Source organism: Hipposideros armiger, unplaced genomic scaffold (assembly GCF_001890085.2).
Source record: "Hipposideros armiger isolate ML-2016 unplaced genomic scaffold, ASM189008v1 scaffold_67, whole genome shotgun sequence".
NCBI lineage: Eukaryota > Metazoa > Chordata > Mammalia > Chiroptera > Hipposideridae > Hipposideros > Hipposideros armiger.
Window position 1 is genome coordinate 3,232,111 of NW_017731417.1, and position 21,325 is coordinate 3,253,435.

At 56.2% G+C, this 21,325-nt stretch overlaps 1 protein-coding gene across 3 annotated transcripts in view; it reads right to left on the reverse strand.

Annotated features, from left to right (window-relative positions):
• Window positions 1-3,290: 3,290 nt before the first annotated feature.
• Window positions 3,291-21,325, reverse strand: part of TTC7B (tetratricopeptide repeat domain 7B) — a 134,976-nt gene continuing 116,941 nt past the window's right edge. For all 3 annotated transcript variants that reach the window (XM_019642330.1, XM_019642329.1, XM_019642328.1), the window contains one exon: window positions 3,291-4,248. In XM_019642330.1, the coding sequence (XP_019497875.1) occupies window positions 4,027-4,248 (222 nt within the window). In that variant the 3' untranslated portion in view covers window positions 3,291-4,026. The remainder of the gene's footprint in view (window positions 4,249-21,325) is intronic.

Below are 21,325 nucleotides of genomic sequence, written 5' to 3' on the forward strand. Positions count from 1 at the left end.
GCCTTCTCTCTTCTCTCCCCTTCTTCCTCCTTCCCTCATGGTCTACCTGCCCCCCCATTCTCCTCAAACTCCCCACCCTCACCCTCAGCTTGCTCTCTAGCTGCCTGAGAAATAGGAGCCTTAGGAGGAGGACCCCCAAGGTCCGCTGGCTCTACCCACAAGAACCACCCGGGCTCCCGTCTGAGCTGCCGGCCGCCTCTCAGCAGCTCAAGGACGTGGCTCCAGCAGTTCCCGGCTCTCCTGCCTCATTAACTTGCACCTCTGCACCCATCTTAAAACCAACTCCTTTCCACCTGCTCCCCTGCCCCCCGCAGTGCCCCCGCGGTGATATGCTTGAAAGTGACATCTATACTCACCGCCTTTTCCTATTCTTAAACCCACTGCAACCTGGCTTTACCCCACCACTCTGTCCAAACAGCTTGTCTTAGTCAGCTCGGGCCGCCATAACAAAAATACCACGGCCGGGGTGGCTCAAACAACAGACGTTTATTTTCTCACAGTTCTAGAGGCTGGAAGTCCAAGATCAAGATTCCAGCTCAACCAGGTTCTGGTGAGCGATCTCTTCCTGGCTTGTTGACAGCTGCCTTCTGGTTGTGGGCTCACATGGCAGAGACAGCGAGCTTATAAGGACACTAATACTGGCTGATCAGGCCCCCCCCCCACCTCCTTATGAACTCATTTAACCTTAATTATTCCTCAGAGGCTCCACCTCCAAATACAGGCACCTGGGGCTTCAACATATGAGCTGGGAGTGGGGCACAAGTCGATTCCTAGCACAGCTCTTGTCAAGGTCACTGACCTCCACGTTGGCAAACCCAAGGGTCTATTCTTAGGCCTGCCCTGTGGACCTCTGGGGGGCAGTGAATACGACCAACCACCCTCTCTCCTCCTTGAAATTCGGTCTTTGCTGGGCCTGCTCCTCCTCCTCCTCACAGTGGTTCCTTGTTCTTTGCTGGTCCTTCTCCATTTTCCCAACCTGTCCATCCTGTCATGTCCGGGAACTCAGCGCTGATATTTTCCCTTTCTGTCTATTCTCATCCTGAGATGGCCCCAGCGCAGCCCATACCTTTCGATCCCCATTCACTGATGCCTCCCACACTTACCTCCGTCTTGGATTATCGCCTGAGCTCTGGCCCCGCCTGGCCAGCTGCCTCCATACTTGGAGGCTTCACGGGCATCTTGTGCATGGTGTTGCCCATGTTTCACGGTCCCAAACTGCCTCAGCCAGGCAACCCTGGGCACCTTTCAGAGGTTCATCCCTCAGGCCTGGGTCTCAATCCCGGCTCTGCCAGATCATTTCCATACGACCTGGCCAGGAATCTTATCTGCTAAGCTTCTGCTCCCTCATCTGTTAATGAATGAATGAATGACTTCATTAATTTGGCAGGCTAGAGGAGTCGGAGGAAGGCCCGGGTGGGGAGCGAGTGAGGGAAGGAAGAGAGGCAGTCAGGGCCGGGCTGGAGGGCCCCTGGAGCCCAGAGCTTGGTTCCAGGCGAGACCTGGGGAAGCCATGGAGGGGCTTTCAAGGGCAGGGGCCTGATCCAAGCCTCACCTTTCAGAGCACACTCAGGGCTGTCAGAGAACGGAGGGCAGGGAACAAGTTAGGAGCAGGGAGAACATGGCAGTGGTCCAGCACGAGGCGCTAGGGCTGGGACCATGGTGGTGGAGGAGGTGGGGAGATTGGAGATGTGATTTGGATAAATGACAGAACTGACTAAAAGGCAGAATGGGGGGTGGGTGGGCAGGTGGAACTAAGGCAAAGGATTGAGTTTAGGAAGAGTTCCCGAATGGGGCGTGATGGGGATGACAGTGCTTCCCTGCATTTCTCAGCCTCTTTTGGGCATAAAGTGATAGAAACCCACTCTGCTTGCTCTCGGCACAACAGGGAAATGCACTGGCTCATGATGGAGAAGTCCAGGGTCCTAGCGCACCAGCAGTGACCGTGGGACCCAGTCTCTCCATCTCCCCTTTTCCTGAGTTGCCATCATTCTTAGGCAGGCCCCCCTACAAGTGCCTAATGGCCACCAGCAACCCTAGGCTGGAATCCTATCAAGACATACCCAACAGAAAGAGGCCTTTTGCTAATATTTCCATAACACAAGTTCCAGGGGTGAGGGGGCTCCTATTGGCCAAGCTTGGGCCACATGCCCAGACCCAAACCAGTCACTGAACTCAGGGGCTGTGGAGCTCAGCTCTGGTTGGCAAGACCAGGCCCACGTGTCTGTTCTTGAACCATGTGGTTGGAGAATAAGGGAGGGGGTTCTCTCAAGGGAGATGGAAACTATGAAGGGGACAGATGGAGGGCAGGCAGACAGGAGTCATCACCAGTGTCCCTGCACCGGCTGATGTACGCAGGGTTTTCCGAGGCAGGGGGTTGGCACAGAGCTGGCCTGGGAGATGGTGGCTGGTGTGGTGCCTGGACCATTATCCTTGGATGGCCTCAGCCTCCTGCCTTTCTGCTCTCGATCTGGGCAAGGCTCTCCCTGCACTTCTGCACAGGAGGGCAAGGCTGGACCCTGACCCTCCACTAAGTACCTGCCCTTTCCTGCCAGGGTCTCACATTGCAGATTCCATGATTTGTGACCATCCAGACCCCAGATACCTCTTGGCAGGTCAGTACCTGCTCTGCCCACAGCAGGCTCCTGCTCACTGTTCTCTCCGCAGACCTCATTTGCTCCCTTGCCTGACTGCCTAGCTTGGGTGGGGTCCTCAAGATTTTGGGGTACCTAAGGTCATAGCTCAGGTCTATGTTTCCTTTAGTCCTGGCGAGGTGGGGCCGCCCCACTGCTGCTCAGCGGAGCAGCTGCAGGGACTGGAGAGGCCCGCTTATGTTCTTTCTGGTCCCTGGTCTTTGCTATGCATTCTGTTGAACTCAGTCTCCAGCTTCACATTTGGCCCCAATACCTCTATGCACCCTCCCTCAGCAGCATGAGGGCTGCTGCCGTTCCAGCCTCACCTCTTAGGTTTAAGTTGAGCAGAAGAGTGAGAGCCTTTCCTTGCAGCTCCCACTCTGATTGGACCACTTCAGGTCACATGCTCATGCCTGATCCTCTGTAGCCAGTGAATGCCAGATGTTGATTGGCCAGGCCTGAGTCACACGCTCCAATCACAGATAACTTGGGGGAAGAGTTGGGAAAGGCGAATTCCCACACTGAAATCAGAGCAGGGCCTCCTAGTGCCAAAGGATGACCTTTCTTGCGTGGCCCCCATGTGCAGACAGCTGCCCACCCAGGTACCGAGCCTTAAGCCCTTTGGATCTGTGGTATTTCACTAACAACTCAGGCCATGGGTCCATTTAAAAATCATTTTATTATTAACATCGTCTTCCCGTTTAGCCAAGTGTCTGTCATGTATAAGGAATGTCAGTAAATATTCCATTTGAAGCTCCTTTGTACATATTTCCATTGTTAAATAAACTCTGAATTCACATAAAAAAGTTAAACTTAAATAACTCATATTTCCTTCTCTTGTAACAGGCATATATTGGTAAAATATAAATATTCTTGGACTCAGGCTTTGTTCTAAGTGAGGACAGTAATTCATCACATGGTACAATTATTGACAACAAAACCAAAAAATCGTCAGCTGGTGTCCTGGTGTGGACTAGTACTGAGGTGGGAGAAAGAAATTCACATTTGGTTTCTGGGCCGAGGGGGTGGGGGCAGGAGTGGTGACGAGGAGAGAACAGCTTTCTTTACAGCTTTGATAAAAATAATCTGTTCTGCCACTGAATTTTAACTTTGAATATATTTTTCTACATTTGCTGATTAATTCCATAATCATGTTACTTAAAACTCAGATGTCAACGAACAAAATATGGCACATAATCCATTTTCGACAATGTCAGTAGATTCAAAAAATGATCATTGGGTTGGCAAAAAAAACAGAAGTGCACGTGGGGAAAGTGACGGCTCGGGGTTGGTTTGGTTAGTTCACTGTGGCAGATCGCACATTCACCCGGGGCCTTGGGGTGGCTCACTCGTCCCCTCCGTGGTGTGAGCGGTGGTGAGGCTGGCGGGCGCCTGCTCAGAGCACGCGGGGGATGATGGTGAAGGGCACGGCGGGGCTGCTGGCCTCCAGCTCCAGGGCCGTCAGGAAGCACTCGGTGGCTGCTGCGTCGTTGCCCTGGGCTTGAAGGACCTCGCCCAGCCCGTTCCAGACCTCGTGGGCTGTCGAATTCACCTGCACAGCATCGCGGAGGATCTTCTCAGCCAGACTGTAGCGGCCCAGCTGATGAAGGATCAGTGCCTGCGGGCATCAGAGAGACAGACGGTCTGAAAAGCAGAGCACCGAGCACAAGAATGCAAGGCTGACCTGGGAGGAGCTTGTGCTCAGTGGGGCCACGGCCAAGGAGACCCATGGCCCCAGGGCAGTGTGTGATGCTGTGGAGGGGTCCTCCCCATAGCCCCAGCTGGGAGGGAGAGGCAGTTCAGGCAGCCTTCCTGAGCGAGGAGGAGGAGGAGGCCTCAGGTAGATAGAGGCTGCCCTCCCCTGGCCAGGGCATGGCAGAATTCAAGGCCAGCTGTACCCTCTCTGAAAGGAAAACAGAAAGAAAACATCACCCGTTTCCTTTCTTATTGACATCTAGATTTGCCCTAACAGTGTCCTGGAGTCCCTGGGTAGGAAGGTCCAGGTCCTACATTGGATCTGCGAGAGCTAAGCGTTCTGAGAGGGCGTCCAGGGACAGGGCAAGGGGGTCCCCTCTCTGAAGCTTTAGAACAGCAGAGGTGGCAGGAAGTCAGTGCTGCAATTAGGGCTTCACCTTGGCTTCTGAAGTTTGCTCCCCTCAGACTGCAAGGCCTTCCTGCCCTCCAGTGTGAACCGCTGGGTCTGAGCTGCCTTCCCAAGGTTAGCCACGGTCAAGTTCGCAGGGACCGTGGCAGAAGCCTCCCAAGCCCTACCTGTTTGCACATAAGGCTACAGCAGAGAACTACGCCCCAGCTTGTGCGGGGATTTCTCCTCACAGATCCCACTCCCCACCCGCCTAGGGGATAAGTGAGCTGGGTGCTGAGGATAGGGTTGAAAGTTCAGCTTGGACCGGGGCTTTCTGGCAGGATGAATATTCACAGTGGCAAGTGCTTTCGCAGTGTTTATGACACACCAGACACCATGCTAAGTGCTTACGTGTGTTAGTTCATTTAATTCACCTGGGGACCCCCAAGCACTTTCACCAGGGCAGGGCCAGGTCACGCATGCGCCTGGAGGCAAGGCCTGCTTTTATTGCTGCAGAGAAAGCTCACAGTGGAGGAGCACCTACGATGTGGGGGAGAGCATCCCGATGAATGCGGACTTCCTCTTCCGTTCTGGCTCCTAGAGGCTCTCTTGCCTCAGGCACAGAGCGAGCTACCACAGAGGTGGGCTAGAACCCACACCTGCTACCTCCTAGGGCCTGCCTGCAATCCATGTGGGTGGAGCCCAGGGTAGGGGTGTTAAGTAATCACATCCGTCTCCTAAGGTGGTGCTGGTCCCACTCTGGTCCCCCTTTAGAGAAAATCTGAGAGCTTGACACCCTCACTTCCCAACCTTGAAGGTCAGGCAGAAAGAATGGGAAGCCACTTGCCCAGGTTGCAATCAACAGGATGGGAAGGCTAATGAGTTCCTTCCTCCTGTCTTCTAAGGGGAGGTTATCTGCTGGAGCTCACTCTAGAACATTCCGATATACCCAACAGAGACGTGAGGGTCGGAGGGGATCTGGGCAGTGGCATGGAAAGGTTATAAAAGGAGCCTCATCTTTTTCCTAGAAGGTATGACTTTCTCGGTGCATCGAAAGTATGGAATACACACAACCTTTTTTGAGTGGCTCTATCAGGCAGGGAGACACACAGTGCATGTGGTTGGTAAATGCGTGATGGGGGACAAGCCACCTGGTAAGACAGAAAGAGGCGTCTTTGGTTAACTTGGCTGCAGGTGGAGACGACAGTTTAGGTCCCACCACCGTAGAACCAGCTCCATGCTTGTCTTCCTCGGCATGGAGTGACTTCTCCCCATCAGGCACTCCGCTCGGCACTTGTACCTGGTCCATCTCATATCACCACCACTTGAGGTTCAAGGTGACAAGGTTCAGAAAGGCCAAGTGTCTTGCCCAAGGTCACAGGGCCCATGGTGCGGAGCTGCAGGCCAGCCCAGGTCTGCCTGAAGCTACAGCCCCCATCCCTCTTCCCCTCCACGTCTTCCTACCCACTGGCTGCCTCCTGTCCTTTGTCTATGAGACAAGCCCGGACACCCTCAGGCACTAGCCCACTTACGTCTGAGCAACAGCAAATGGGCGTCTGCCCTTGCTGTGTCTCCCCTTCCACTTCTCCAACCCCTCGTCACGACTGTCGTCCTTCCCATGGTCACGACTCAGACCTTGCTGCTCTCCAGGGCGCAGCTTTTCCCTGGCCTGGTCCTGCTGTTTGGAGCATGCTGCAGACTCGCCCCAGGACTAGGAGGCCCCCTTGCCTCCCTTTGGCACCCACAGGCCAGCCTGGGATGGCTACAGGTGCCAAAGGACTAGGGGGTCTTGTTAGTCAGAAAGTGGACCCATGAGACATGGAGACACAGCAGGAGCAGGGACTTGGCCTGGGGAGACCCAGAGGTCCCCATTCTCAGCAGCACTGACCTGCCCCCACCTTGCTGGAGTGGGGACAAGGACACTAGTACTTTTGTTGGGAATTCTGTTTAGAAAACGGCAGGCCACTGGATCAGGGTATAGCTGACCATGGGGGCTTCAGGCAGGGGGCAGGTCTATTAGCTCCCCAAAACCAGCCAAAGAGCTAATCTGACCCATCACCCTGCGTTGGGCAGCTAAGAGTCTTTGTGGTTCGCTAGCGTTCTAGGGTTCTTGCGGGCTTGGAAATTTCCAGCCCATCCCTGGATGTATATGCTGAATGGAGGCACAGGCTGCATTTCTAGATGACCTTGAAGCTTCCTGAGCGATCTGTTTAGTGGAATTAATTCCTAAAGCTGGAGCTGCTCAGGGAGACATCGCAGGCTTGCCAGGGGCTGCCAGCTCAGGCCAGGCAAGGGAAAGAAAAATCGGCCTCTCCTCGCTGCCCCAGCGAGCCAAGAGCAGCTCAGAAATCAGTCACGCACGAGATCAACCAGAACACGCTCCGGCCGGGGTCTGAGTCACTGCCAGCACTGCTGGCAGGTCGGCCAGAGGTGGGCTGCGACCTGGACATGGCTGACCGTCAGCACTGACTCGACACCCATGCCCCTCTGTGCTGTGAGAGGCCTTCCCTGGCTTTGATGTGCTCTTTGGAACGAGAACCCTGACATCTCTTTCGATTCTACAGGCCTGGCTTCCTCTCTTTTCCAAAGATCAGAGCCTAACTCCTGAGGCTGGCATTTAACTGTTCTCACCACCAGCTGGAGCCCACTTTCTCCCAGGATGAACCCCTTGGTTCAGCCAGGCTGGTGTGACAGCCCAGACATATCTGCAGGCTGTAGCCCCCAGCCCCCTTCCACCTCCCCAATCTTAGTCAGTCCCGGCCTGGGGTCCCCCCCAGTGGAGCTCTAGTCCATTTGCCCAAAATCTTGACCATCTCCATTCCCCGAAGAGCCCAGACCACACTGCCCCCTTAGGCAGCGCTACCTAGAGGCACACAGCTCCACTCCCAGCATTTAGGCTGGCAGGAAACAGAGATTTCGATGATTGACATATTTTATTACCATAAAACCTGCCCTCCCCCCCATACCAAAATCCCAAACGCACTGAGTGACTGCCCAGACCTCAGCCATGTGTGGGGGATACAGGGGAGGGCAAGAAGCAGGATTGCTCTTAAAGCGTGGGGTCCAGTGAAAATCTTAATGCAACCAAACAATTGCTTATGCCAGGTGCTGGGTTGCGCCACTGGCAGGCCAGACCTCGTTTACCCCTCGCTCACCTCTATGAGTTGGTGCTGCTGCAGATAATGCTGGATAAAAAAAACCTGCCAAAGACACTGCTGTAGAAAGCAAGTGGCAGAGCTGAGATGTGCGGGCACGCAGCTGTGCTCTTAACGCTAGGCCTTCCTTCCTAGGACGGGATGCCCAAATGCCACCTTGCCCGGCCCCGGTGTTTCTGGAGCCACGGGCGTGAGGAGCCAGCCTGGGCTGGCCTCCCGCGAAGGGGGAGTCACTGAGGAGGTAACTTATTAGTCCCTTTCTTCAGACACAAATGAAGACAGCCTCCCAAGCTTAGCTTGTAATTATTATAATCAGGTGTTTTGTACATTAAGGTCTTGGTGCTGCACCAAATTGGAAATAAGGGACTAAATGAAACCCGTTATTTCAAATGAGACAAAATGGACTTGGCTAGTTTGAGGACAACGAGCCTCTTCCTCACTCGTGAGTGTGTGTGTGTGATAACTGATGCCCAAGGGCACCCGTGCAGGGGCCCCGGGCAGGCTGTCGTGCCCCGGGCCTCCTGCTGTAGCCCTGGCTCAGGCCAATAGTGGGGCTGCGGAACAAAAGACCCTTTGGGAGATTTTAGACATCCCCATGGTGCTCTGCCCACGTGCCAAGTCAGCCCTTCTGGGCTCAAGGGCATGTTACAGAGACCACTGCTTGTCCTTCTAGGGGATGGAGAGATAACGTCCCTGCAAGAAAGCATCCTTCCCAAAGCCAAGCCACCACTAAAAAGAAGTCACGTGGCTCAGTTCTGGTTGGGGTTCCAGCAAGCGATCTCTCTCTCTCTGGTGCTCTGGACATCAAACATTCGGCAGCAGGGTGGAAAGGCCCAACCCCTCGTGCTCTCCATGGCGGGCCTGGCAGCTGCTGCAGACTCCACCCCGCGGGCCCTGCTCTTGGCTTGGCTCCTGGAGCAGAGAGCAGCCAGCTGCCCTTGCTGCATCAGGGCAGCCCGGGTTTTGCAGAGGCTGCAGGGCACCACCAAGGCCAGGGTGGGAAGAAAGTGCGGTGTCAGGGGTGGGGCTGGAGCACTTCAAGAGCTTTCTTACCCATCCTGGGCTGGAAACTGCACCATCACACCACTGCAGGGGGCAGGAGCGGGAGCTTAGGGCAGTGCTGTCAGGAGGCTTCCCCCAAAATACAAATAAACTGGGGAGAACAAAGGCACAGATTCACCAGGCTCTATCAATTATTAGTGCGCAAGGGATTATAACCAACACACTGTATGTTTTACTGATTCAAAGTGCCTTCATAGCTGTGCTGAGATAGGTACTAACTGCATTAGCTCAGGTGGCTCTCCCATCTCTGCTCCCCCCACGAGGCTTTGCTGTGAGTGCCCGGAGGGCAGGGGCTGGGTGAGCTGTGGTCATCTCTGCACCACCAGGCCTGAGGCCGAGCAGGTGGGCAGTTACCAGGGCAGAGTGAATGAAGGAGAAGGCCCTGGACATCTAAGAAACAAGAATAACATTTAAATCCACCATTGACCGAGTCCAGGTCTCCTCAGCCCAGAGCCCGTGCTCTTGCCCACATGACATGCCTCAGGGAGGGGGAGAAGCTTCCCAGCACCCACGAGCCAGGGGCCCTGTCCTGGATGGGAGCTGACGACCAGATCTGCAGCTTTCCCCAGGGCCTGAGCTGCTGGGGCCACTGAAGCCAAACCAACACCTCCGAGGCTTTTGGACAAAGAAACGTAAGCTTCCCCATGGTGAGATATTGTCAGGAGCCTGGGATTGTGATGGCAGCTCAAGGAAAGCCTGTCTCCCCAGCTTTCCACTCTCCGGGACAATGACAGAGCTGCCAAGCTGGCTGTGCCCTGAGCTGTGCTGGCCAGATGGCACATCAGGGGCTCAGGACACAGGCAAGGGGCCGAGAAGGGCTGTGTGAGTCCTCACGTGTTAGAGGCACACCCAGCTACAGGGGACAGGCGTGACGCTCTCTCAGACAGGGGTGAGTGTGAGCCTGGGCTCACCGGGGTTGGGTTTGAATCCTAGCTCCACTGTCGACTTGGACGGCTTCCTCTGAGTCTCAGATGCTTTACCTGTATAATGGGTACAAACCCCAACTCACAGGAGAGTCGTTTGAGACAGAGTTTGCAGACAGAGTTTGCAAAGCACTCAGCAGAGTAAACCTTTGGTGAACAGTTGCCATCAGCAATATTACGTTTATGATCATTATCGTTACTATTAATGACGAGGGGAGGGGCGGCCCTGCCATGACGCCCACGGATGGATGACTCTTCACCGTTGTCCCTGGCTTCCTCTGGACCAGCTCTCTGTAAGAGCAGGGACCAGTGGATTCGCGCAGCACCCAGAGTGGGCCTGGCACAGAGGAGGCTCTTGGTGAACATTTGTTGAATAGATGGAAGGACGGAGGAGCAGATGACAGGGGGCACTGTGATGGTGGGGAGAAGTGGGCGTGGCCTCTTGCCAGTGCTCTTGACTAATAAGCCCCAAAAGTTCTGGCCTCAGGTTACCCTTGTCCCAGCTCCCAAGTCAGACTCCGGCCACTCAAAGCCTCCTGGGCTTCCAGGGACATTAGCAAGGTGGCTGCTGAGGGACGGGACCCACCTCATGGAAGAAGTGGTCTGTCCCCACAGGAGCCCAGTGTGCTGCCATGGCCTCCCCTCAGGCTGCCTGCTCACAACCGCAGACCTGACACTGTTCCCCAAGAAAACTCCAGAACCCACCTACAGACTCTGGTCCTGCACTCTTTACAGATGATGAAACAGGGTCAGAGGGGAAAGAGCCTTGCTCGGGGCCTTGACCCTGTTGAACACAGAACGAGGCTAGACCCCTGAAGGGACCAGAAGGGGAGGGCCTGGTGTGTTGCCTGGTGTGTGGCAAGTGCGCAAGTTTTAGACTCCGAGCACAGTGCTCAACCCCAGCTGCTCTCTGCTTATCCTGCCGGGGGCTACGTGCATGGAGAGCGAGAGCTTTCTGGAAGCCTAGCAGGCCCCCAAGGGTGGCTTCCAGAACCCAAGGGGGCACGGGGACCCCACACGAGCTCCTGCCCCCTTCTCAGAAGCTGCAGACCGATGGGTTGGTCTGGAAATCTGCATTAGCTGAAATATAATCGTCAAATGAGAAAAACCAGCACACTCCAGCCATCACTTCTTTTCAGGTCCTTGCGTTTTCCTCCCTGAAGATGCAATGGATCAGAGAGAAGCAGGGTGCGAGTGTTCTCAGAAGCACTTTTCTTTTAAATCAGAATGCAAGTAGACTGCAAACCAGTGCCACTCTGAGAAGACCACAGGGGACTGGCTTTGAAAGGACTTCTTTGGAGCAGCTACGGGAATGCGAAGCCTGGGCAGCCCCCTGCCTGCTGTCCTCCCAGAGCGGCCCTTTCTTCTCTGGCAAGCACCACCGGCACCGTCAGTCTGAGCACGAGCATTTTGTGGGTGCTGCCGAGGGGGCAGCCCTGAGCCCCGCCTTGCTTTCCAACAATGCCTTGACAAGGAACTGGAAACACATGCAGATGGGGTGGGGGTTGCCCAGCTTCTCCACCTGGATTCCAGCAGCTCGGGTGAGGCCTGGTCCATGCTGGGCTCTGTTTTGTGTCTCATTTTGTTTGTTTTGAGTGCTTAGAAATTGCACTGGCCTGCCAGGGGCCCAGTGTGTGCGTCCCTGCCAGCTACGCCAGCCATGGAAGGCCTGCTTAAGCAGGCCAGGAGCTCCACAGCAGCCAGGTCCCAGGTGTCCCGGCCAAGGCCCCGGGGGTCTGCAGCCCCCAGCCTTCCACACCTGTGCCCACTGGAGCTCCAGAGGTGGGTGGCTTCACACACTGCACCTCAGCCTCTGGCACTAGGTCAGTCAAGGGCGAGTGGAGGCTGCCCTGGAGGACCCTCTGGGAGTTAGTGCGATTCTATTTTCCTCTCGGCAGGTCAGAAGTGCTGGTGTGTGTGCAGGGCCGGCTGAGTGGCTCAGTTGGTTAAGAGCTCGCTCAAGAGTTTGAGCTCTGAGCAACAGTGGTTCGAGTCAGCCCGAGCTGAGCAGCCGTGAGCTGCCAACAGGTGGCGGGATGGCTCAGCTAAAAAAAAAAAAAAAAGAAGTGCTGGTGTGGGACTGGTCTTTTCGTTTGGGTCACTTTGCTTAATTTGACTCAGTTTCCCCAAAGGCCAAGCTAGCCATTCCTGACAACCTTGCACCCATCTATGCCACCGGGCGCCCTGGTGTGCATGCTGTGGCTCTGTCCCCAGCAACATGTGGCTGTCACAGCTGTCACCTGCTAGTCTCCAAGTCCCATCCACCCTGCCTCCGGCCCTCGGATGGGGACAGAACATTTCAGAGGCCATTAGACCTTCAGAGCAACAGAGGGCTGTTGCGTCCTGTTTTGGGGACCTGGACGGAAGAGCGTGAGGGGGCACAGGGGAAGAGGGAAAATGTCACTCCTGGTGAAGGACCAGTCACTGGACATGCAAGCTACATGGAGGAGCGGCTCCTTCTGCCCAAGGCTGGCTGGGATTAAGAAGGGCTCCGGAGGAGGTGAGCGGGAGCCAGCCCCGTGGTAGCTGGCCTCTCTCTGTCTGCAACGGGGCTAGAGCCAACCTTCAGGGAGGTCGCCTGGCATCCCTGGGGCAGCTGTCCTCCACATCCCCCATGCCCCCTGCTCACATGTCAGAACCAAACGCGGGGTGGCTCTTCCCTTCACTCCCCTGCAAGTTAACTAAGCCAAATGCCCCAACGTCCTCTGGCAGCGATGGGGGTACGGCGCCCCAGGGACAGGCCTGTGGCCCAAGAAACCAAAAAAGAGAGAATGATGCTTTGGTCTGGGGCGGAGGGTCAGGCAGCAGCAAGCCAGGGGCAGGGATGGGGCAGTGGACCGGGCACGAGACGCCCCATGGAGGTGCTCCCTCATCAGTGTGTGCTGTGAACTGGTGCTGAGTATTCCAGAAGGGAAGAGGGGAAGACCCCCAGCCCCTGCCCTCCCTCACTCTCTCACTCCCTCACTCCCTCAGAGGATGACCAGAGCAGCCCGAGAGGCTGCCGGCACCTTTGCTCACTCAGTGTATCTGCTGGCTGCAGGAGGCTGTGCTCTCGTGGGGTCCCCTTTCCAGGTCAAATGTTTTATTTGAAGAAATGTGTCTTCTGGGGACCAGCCCTTTCCGGCATTCAACTCAACTCAGAAGGAAACAAAACTCAATTTTTCAAAAAACCTCTTATTTTTCTAAGCCAGCAGCCAACTAGTACTGGAAGCAGGGATCCTTGGGGTTAGGAGGGGGTGCGGCTTGGGCCTCTGCTCCGTGACGCACAAGCCCCTGCTGCAGTCCCGACAGGCAGCCTCCTACCTTTGCTTGCACCCTCCAGTGACAGGGAGCTCACCCCTTTCCTGAGCACCCCACACCCTCAGTGGGCAGTCTGAACTACCGGCTAACAATGTGGAGTCCTAATTAGCCCTTTCATCCGACTCCCACTCTTTGATGTTTGCTGAGTCCTCTGGAGTCATGCAGAAAAGTCCCCTCCCGTTCCTATCTGACAGCCCTTCAGAAGCTGCAGAAAGCTTCCCGAATAGCACGTGCGCACACACACTCACTCCAGGGCTTAGCAGGATGGTAAATTCAGGCCTCCCAGCCTCCTCCGCCCACCTCACTGAATGCTGCTGCTTAACATAGCGTCTGCAGGAGACCTCACTGTGGGTTCAGAGGAAGGGGCCATTGAGCCCCAGGAAAACGTGAGTGTGGCTTTTCCTCTCTCTCTCTCTCTCTCTCTCTGTCTCTCTCTTCCTCTCTCTCTCTCTCTCTTCCTCTCCCTCCCCCTCTCCCTCCCCCTCTCCCTCTCCCTCTCCCTTTCTCTCTCTAAAGCATCTGACTGGAAGCGTCTTTTAAAGCTGCTTTCTTCCAGGACGGTTTGGAATGTTCTGGAAGAGCTTATTCTGCCATCAGCAGAGCAATGGGCCGTCAGGGCAGTAAACACCAGCAGCGAGGAATGGGACAGTCTGGCCATAAGCCCAAGAGCCTGTCCAGCCTTGAGTGGACTTCAGACAGACTCAGGCCCTTGGGCCCCAAATTTCCTCTGGCCTAATTTTTTTTTGAAACTGGTGCTTCAGTATCAGTACCAAAATATCCACAGCCTGTGGTGGCTTTTAGAGAACAGTCACTGGGGATCGGAGGGACATTTAGGGGAGGGATCGCAGCCAGCTTGCCAGCAGCTTCCACGTACCAAAGACCCACAGCCTGCCCTCTCTCTGCAGCAGGTGCCCAGAGGGTGGTCAGGGATGGCAGAGAAGGGCACGTGAACACTCCCCAAAGGACCAGCCTTCTTATTGTACAAGCAGGAAACGGGGGCCCTGAGAGTGCAAGCCCTCTGCCAAGATCACAGAGTGAGCTGAGGACAGCACCCTGGCTCCCGGGTTTCCAGGTGGAGCCACTCCTCCTCTCCGCTATAATCGAAGCTGCTCCTGCTTCTCGCCTCCCTTCCACAAACTTTGAGCGCCTGTGCACACTCCGGAACCACGGTGCCGGGCACTGGGCCCCCGGTGGCACAGGCTGTCACTCTGGCCACACTCCCTGCCTTCTTTGGCCTGGAGGGGTTTGCTGTGGGTCCCGGCTCAGACCGAGAGCTCCCGGAGCTGGGCAGGGCAACTGGAGCAGAGCGAGGCCTGTTAGGAGGATCAGGAGGACGCCCCAGGAGATAACAAGATGCTCCCCTCCCCCCTTTCAAACAAATGAGAAGAGGCTGAAACTCAGCCCCGTAGCTACCGCGCAGGAGCTGCCACCCCAAATCGGATCCGACGCCTCTGCCTTTGAAAGCTTCCTGTGAACAGATGTCTGGCCCTGCGTGTCTAGTTCTTCCTGGAGGAGACGCCTCATCCTGATTATACCTGAGTGGTGCGGGGCAGGCGTCACTGGGAGGACAAGTACCTGGCTGGTTACCAACAGGTGAAGGCCAAGTTGCGTCTCAGAACTCAGGTGTCCTGAGGACCAGCTCAGGGCTCTTTGCTCCATGTAAGGCTACCAGGGTCTCTAGAGAGGGTGTTGGGCATTTAGGGGCCTCAGAGATCCATTCTAAGGGGCCTCCTCTGGGCTAGCTGGCTCTGGACCCCACGGCCCTCAGCTGGGAGTCATTCTCCTTAGGGGAGAGGTTCTGGGAACGGGACTTCCCCATCAGTTCTGTCAGCGGCAGGCCCTTCCTCCATGCAGTGGCTGCCAGACTCCAGGGGCACCAGGCCGTGGGCTCTCTAGACCCAGGTGACCACTGGAACCTGGCTGGATGGGGTGCCTGCTCACATCTGAGTGATGTGAACAATGCTCACCCACTCAGCACCCTGTGATGGGGGCCAAGAGGGTAACGCACACGACAGCCCCTTCAGTCTGGATTCTGCTGCACAGAGCGGACAGGATGGGCAGCCCCGCTCCCTTCCCTGCGACATCCCCGTCCCCAACCAGCATTCTGTCTGCTGTGCTGATCTTACAACAGCCTCTCCCCCTGCCCCCAATTTGTAATCTTTGCTGGAAGATGAGGTCATTTAGGTAACTGGTCAAACTCCAAATCAGAGATGGGGTACCCTGTGCCCTTGGCAGTCCCCCTGCTCCAGCTCCAGCCCAGTGAGCTAGAGCCCTGAGCTCCGAGCCCCTTTACGGGCCCTTTGGAATTAATGACGTAGATATTTGGTCAGGAAAAAGACAGGGAGGACTGAAGTTAACGGAAGGATGACTTCACTCAACATCGATATGTCTGAGCTCCTCTCTGACTTTAGCACTAGAAGACGTAAGAGATGTCTGCTTCCTCCTTGAAAAATAGCGCCAAGGTGGCTGGAAGCTGCTCCCTCTCTCCATCCCTAGTGCCTCCCGCACCCTCAGCCCTGGGAGTTGAATCACTTTCTCAGTGTCCCAATGCCTGGGTGTCCCACGCTGCTGCAGGCAGGATCCTGGGAGACCAGGCTCGCAGGGTGGTGATAGGCTATCCTGTGCCTGGGGGAGGTAGGGTGGGGGGAGGTGGGGGTGAGCTCCCTGGCACTGCAGCTCGAGGCAAGGCACTCACGAATGCAAGGACACACAGAAGCACCAGTGTGAGCGCCTCCAACGCTCTGCATGGCCCGTGACCTAATTAAAGAAATGTCAGACCCAGCGAGTTTCACACAACATCACAGGACATCAGTGAGAAGGGACCTCAGGCTGAACTGGGGGCCCTGACGGGGGGTGGAGGGGAGACGGGAGGAAGCCCTGGGGTCCCCAAAAGATGTGGGGGTGCTGGGCATCCTCCTTACTCTGAAGCCTGAGACAGTTCCTGGTAACATTCCAGAAGAATCTCCAGCCTCCCCTCCCCAAGTGTGCCATTTAAATCACACGCACTATTGTTTAGTGAGTGTTAGCTCAGAGGCCCAGTGTGAACAGGAAATCTCAGGTACCAGCTCCTGGGGGAGAGAACGCCGCAGCTTGGCCCTGGTGCTCCGGGGCCGGCCACACCCAGCTGGCGTTTTCTGTGGGTGCCAACACAGCTCCCTTTGCTCATACTTTTCCATTGGTAATGGGCAAGAGACACCTGCTGACTTATTTATACATCTCCCTGGTTGACTTATTTATTTATTTTTATCCACTTTCCCCAACAACAAGGGCGGCAGGGACCACAGCGCGGGGCGGCCTGGAAGTCAGCGCTCCCCCATGGCCCGAGGTGTCTACGCAGCGGAAATTTTGGTGCTAATCACCCTCTGGGGGCCCAGCCGCCCAGCCTCCCACCCTCGGAGGAGGCTGCTGCCGCCCCGAGCGTGTGTGGCAAGATGGTGCTCCACCCCAGGCCTGCGCAGCCCCGCTAGACAGGCGTGGGCCTCCGGGAGGCACTGAGCGAGCTGGGGCCTGGCTTCCACAGGTGACGACAGGCCCAGGCAGCCGCCGAGCTCCCCTGAAGCTGGTGGGGGTGGGGGTCGGGGGAGAGACACGATCCCATGGCTCTGCTGGGGGGAGTGGAGGTTCTCCGCAGTGAGAAAAACAATTCACATGTGACCACCGCAGGGCTGAGCTGTGTGGGGCTTCCTGGGAAAGGCCAAGAGTGGGGGATGGGGTCCTAGAAGCCCTGGTGCCACTGCTGAGGTCCAAGGCTGGGGTCCCTCCCCAATGACCCTGAGAGACCCTCATCGGGCCTCTGTTTCAACCTGTCCTCAGGCCGGGCATGCAGGCAGGGAGGGGTGTCACTGTACTCGGACCGTTTATCGCCAAACACTAAAAACAAAAGCCTGTCCCAGCATTTCCAGTAGAAGGCCTGGCCCTCCCTGGGGCAGGACAGAGGGGAGGGGCCATGCTGGTGGGGGGCATGCCCCCCAGCCTGCTCTGTGGTCCATCACTGACTGTCGAGCTCAGGCAGAGCTCTCTCAGCCTCACTTTCCCAACCTAGAAAACAAAGGGGTGGAGCAGATCTGCAGGTGAAAACTCTAGGGTTTGGTAAAATCTTCCATCCAATCAGTGCTTTTTGGAGCACCTACTCACATCCTGTGTGCACCTGTTCTTTTGGGGCTGAGATCTTAATTGGAGAAACACACAGAAAACACTCAGGGCCGCCTCTCTTTCCTCTGGCTTGGGGGTTAGAGCGCCCACCGCATGCCAGGAAGGGGCAAGAGGCAGTGGCCAGTGTGGCTGGGAGGCGCTGCCAGGAGGAGGAGAGGGCTGGCCTCTGTCCTCCAGCAACTAAACTGGGCACCGGCAAGAAAGCGGCCCTGGAAGGACGCTCCCCTGTGTGCCCAGCAGCACAGGAGGCAGACAGGGGCGGGCGCGGCTCGGACTGGGTGTGGAGGGCGGCTGCTGCAGCTCCCTGAGCGGTGCAGGCGGCTTTCCCGCTGACTCTGTAAAGGTAGCCTGTGGCTGGGACACTTGGGCCCTGTGTGGAGCGGTGACAGAAGACGGGCTCACGGGGAGTACTCGAAGGCTCCTGGGTTTACAGGAAACTCAGGCAAAGCTCAAAAAGGCAATAGTGCAGATGACAAGAGCTGCTTGAGAAAGCGCAGGCTCCCGGAGGCAGCCTGTGGGGACTCCACTCTGAATCCCCAGAGACCTAGGTGGGGGTTCTGGTGGACACTCAGTAAATGCTTGTTGACGGAAAGGCAGTCCCAGTCCCTGGCAAATGCTTGGTACACTGCAGGCACGCAATAGATAGATGACTATGGCATGGGTGTTACCTCCCAGCTCCACGCCAGCCACCCACTCCCATCCAGCCCAGGCTCCACCATGAGAAGGGCGTGGAAACCGCCATGCCTCTGTGCCAGCTCGCCCCTCTGGGCGCAGTGGATCCGTGTTCATGGCGGGCTGGCTGAGGAGCGGAGAGGGTGCTACCTGGGAGGTGGGATGGTGGGCGCGCTCCTCAGCCAGGACAGCCAGCAGGGCTTCCAGGCCCCATCCCTGAAGGCCGCCTCGGGATGCTGGCTCCATCTGGATTTCATGGAAAACACCAACTACACAGGCAGCCGGTGGGGTGACACAAAGCCAAAGTCTGAGTTTTCAAGAGGCCCTGCTGGGGGCCACCCACTTGAGGCCCGCCCCGGGCGAGCCGGTGGCACAGCTGGAGAGGAACAGTTCTCTCGACCCACCGGACATAAAGGCCAGTGATTCACCACCGGCTGCGGGATATGCGGTTGTATTGGCAAGTGCCTGCCCCATCGCTGCCAGGGTCTGGCACTAACTATTTTTCCATTTTTAAACAGGAACAAACAGAAATGATAAGACAGTTTCTGATGGAGGGAGGATTGGAATTGATAAGCCTTGGAAAATTTTTTTCCACAAATAACAAGAGGACTCACAGCCCGGAATCTGGGTAGGAAGGCGGGGTGGGGGGCTCGCTGGACAGTGCCCTCATCTGCCCTGGCTGCTTTGCACGTACACCCCATGGCATGCCTGGTGCGCCAGAGCCGAGGAAAGCTATGATTCAGTGAGGAAAAGAAAGAGGCGATTTGCTCGGAAATGGAGACTTTCAGCCCTGGGCTTTCGTTATAAACTTTCTCCCCAGGGCACACCCCGCCCCCTATCTTGTCCCAGGGCTGGAGCAGTGATGCGTGGGGAGCAGCTGCCACCAGGGAACCGCACGGCGGCTGTGGAAATGGAACGGAGGCTGAGCCTGGCACTTTCTTTCCCCACACATTTGAGCTTTTATCCTTGACCACTTCAATATGGAACAAATCAGCATCAAGATTAGAGCATTTCCTCAAAAATCCCCGTCAGCACCGAAGGGAAGAGCTCAGTGATGCACAGAGGTGTCGGGGGCTGAGCTGTGTGATGTGTGCTGGCCACCTGCCGTTTAATGGGCCACAGCTAACGAGGAGCAGGGCGCCTGTTCTAAGCCGAGTGCCTGTGCAGGGCGCTCCCAAATGGATCCCCGAGGGGCTTCAACAGCCACTTGGAGGGAGACGGCGGAAATTGGAAGAGAAATTAAAGCCACAATAAATCTGCTTTTGTGGTTAGGCTCACGTGACTCTTATGCCGCGTGGACTTAGGAAAGGCAACGCTGTCCTGCTCGCTGGGGTCCTCACAGGTGGCTGCTCGAAGCCAGAGGTGACGGCCTGGTGGCTCGGCTGCCCCAGGAGCTGAGGTCTCAGCCTCCCTGTAACCCACTTGGGCACCCCTGCCCTCCGATTGGGATGCTTTGCCGAGAAGTGAGCCCTCTCCTCCTCCCAAAGAATGGGGAGGGCAGGCCATGGGGGAGACCGGATGTTCATCCTCCATGTTCTTGGGGGACCTCAAACTTCACACACGATTCTCACAGCCACGCTGTCTTGAGACAAGGGAAGGCACAGAAAACTAATAGCTGCTCAGTCGAGCTTATGTGCTGGGCAGGTGCTCAGAACTGCATTCAACCCTCACGACAGCCCTGTGAGGGTGAGATTTTTCCTTTCTGCATGATAACACGTCCAAGTTATACAAATCGCCAGTGGAGAGGCTGTGTTCTGCACCAGGCATGCTTCCCTCCTTTATTTACAAAGAAAGACGCAGCATCATATCCCATAGGCTCCCGTGCAGGGGGACCAACGGTCTCTGCTTCGTCTGCAAGGACGTCAGCTAGAATCCAAATGTGGGTCTTTTTTGCTCCAAAATGTCTCAACCATAAAACCCCCTGCCACCTGTCCAGGCAATTCCGAGCCTTGTTTTCTCCCCTGAGCCTCCACTTAGCTGTTCTGTCTCTACCTAGAGTGGCAAGGCGAGCTGTGTTGTACTTGTGCCACGAGCACCGTCCACCTTGAGGTCCCGAGTCAGACACCTGTGTTCTTCTCTGCCTATGCCCACTGCTCCCCCACTCCCGTCTCCTTTCCCTCCTCCCTTCCCTCTGTTAAACCATCTGGGTCTGGGAGTCCGGTACTGGGCTGGATCTCTGAAAGACAAACAAAAGCCCTGGTGGGTTACACTTGCCAATTTCCATGGGAGAAACACTCCCACCACGGCTGATTTCAAGCTGCCCGTGATGTCACTGCAGGCGGGGCTGGGAAGAGAGGAGCAGGCCGGTGCAGGCTCTGGCCCACACTCTGCCCGGTCTGCTAGCTGGCAGGCGCAGCAGGGGCCCTGGCACAGCAGAGACCACAGGACACGTGGGCAGCGCTGGTGCCCTCACGTATGCCCATCCTGTCAGCCAAGGCACATATAATCTTGGTGGCTGAGGGAATCAGCACAACAATGCTGTTTATTCAGGGCTGAGGATACGAAGGGAAAAAGGAGATAGGCTTTCTTCTGCCATCCAGCAACTCGATTTGGGGAAGCTTAGGGCACCCTGAAACACCCTCAGAACACCTCCGACATCTGGGAAGATGGGGCTGGGGTTTGTCTTCTCCCATTCAGACTCCAGAAGATCACTCAGTGACACAGCCTTCTTGCCTGCCTTCCCTAAAGCCAGTTTTCTCGTCAACCGGGCTATGTCCCATGTCCTACTCGCTGGTGGGTGTGTGGGGGTCCTTGCGGTGCTAGGGGGTGGCTGGGGCGGGCTGCTGTCGGCAAGAAGGATGGGATTGACTGTAGCCGGCTTTCTTTAATCATTCCAAAGGCAGAAGTAGATTTGTCACCTTTGTGTAAGATGCTGGGCAGCAGGTAAAGAATTTAACAGCTTGTGGGAGTTCTAATTAGAGAGCCAATTATAACTCGATTGACCTGCCTGGCTTTGAAAGGCCTGGAAAAACGCATGTTGTCTGAGGAAGAAGCAGATTTTGCTTCGAGTTTGTTCTGGGCAATCTCTACAGGGACCGCTTGCTGGCACTTTGGTTCTACCCCATGCATCTGTCTGGATGCCTGCTGCCTGGCACAGAGGATGAGACGCTGCGGGGACACGGATGCCTGCAGGGGGAGGGGCTGTGTTCTGCACTAGGCACATTTCCCTCCTTTATTTACGAAGAATAAACGTCCCACAGGTCCCCTGTGGGGGGGGCCAGCAGTTTCTGTTTTATTTGGAGGGACATCAGCCAGTATTTCAATTACGGATTTAATCAAGCTGACCTCTTGGCAAGGCCAGATCCCAAGCTGTGTGTGTGTGTGTGTGTGTGTGTGTGTGTGTGTGTG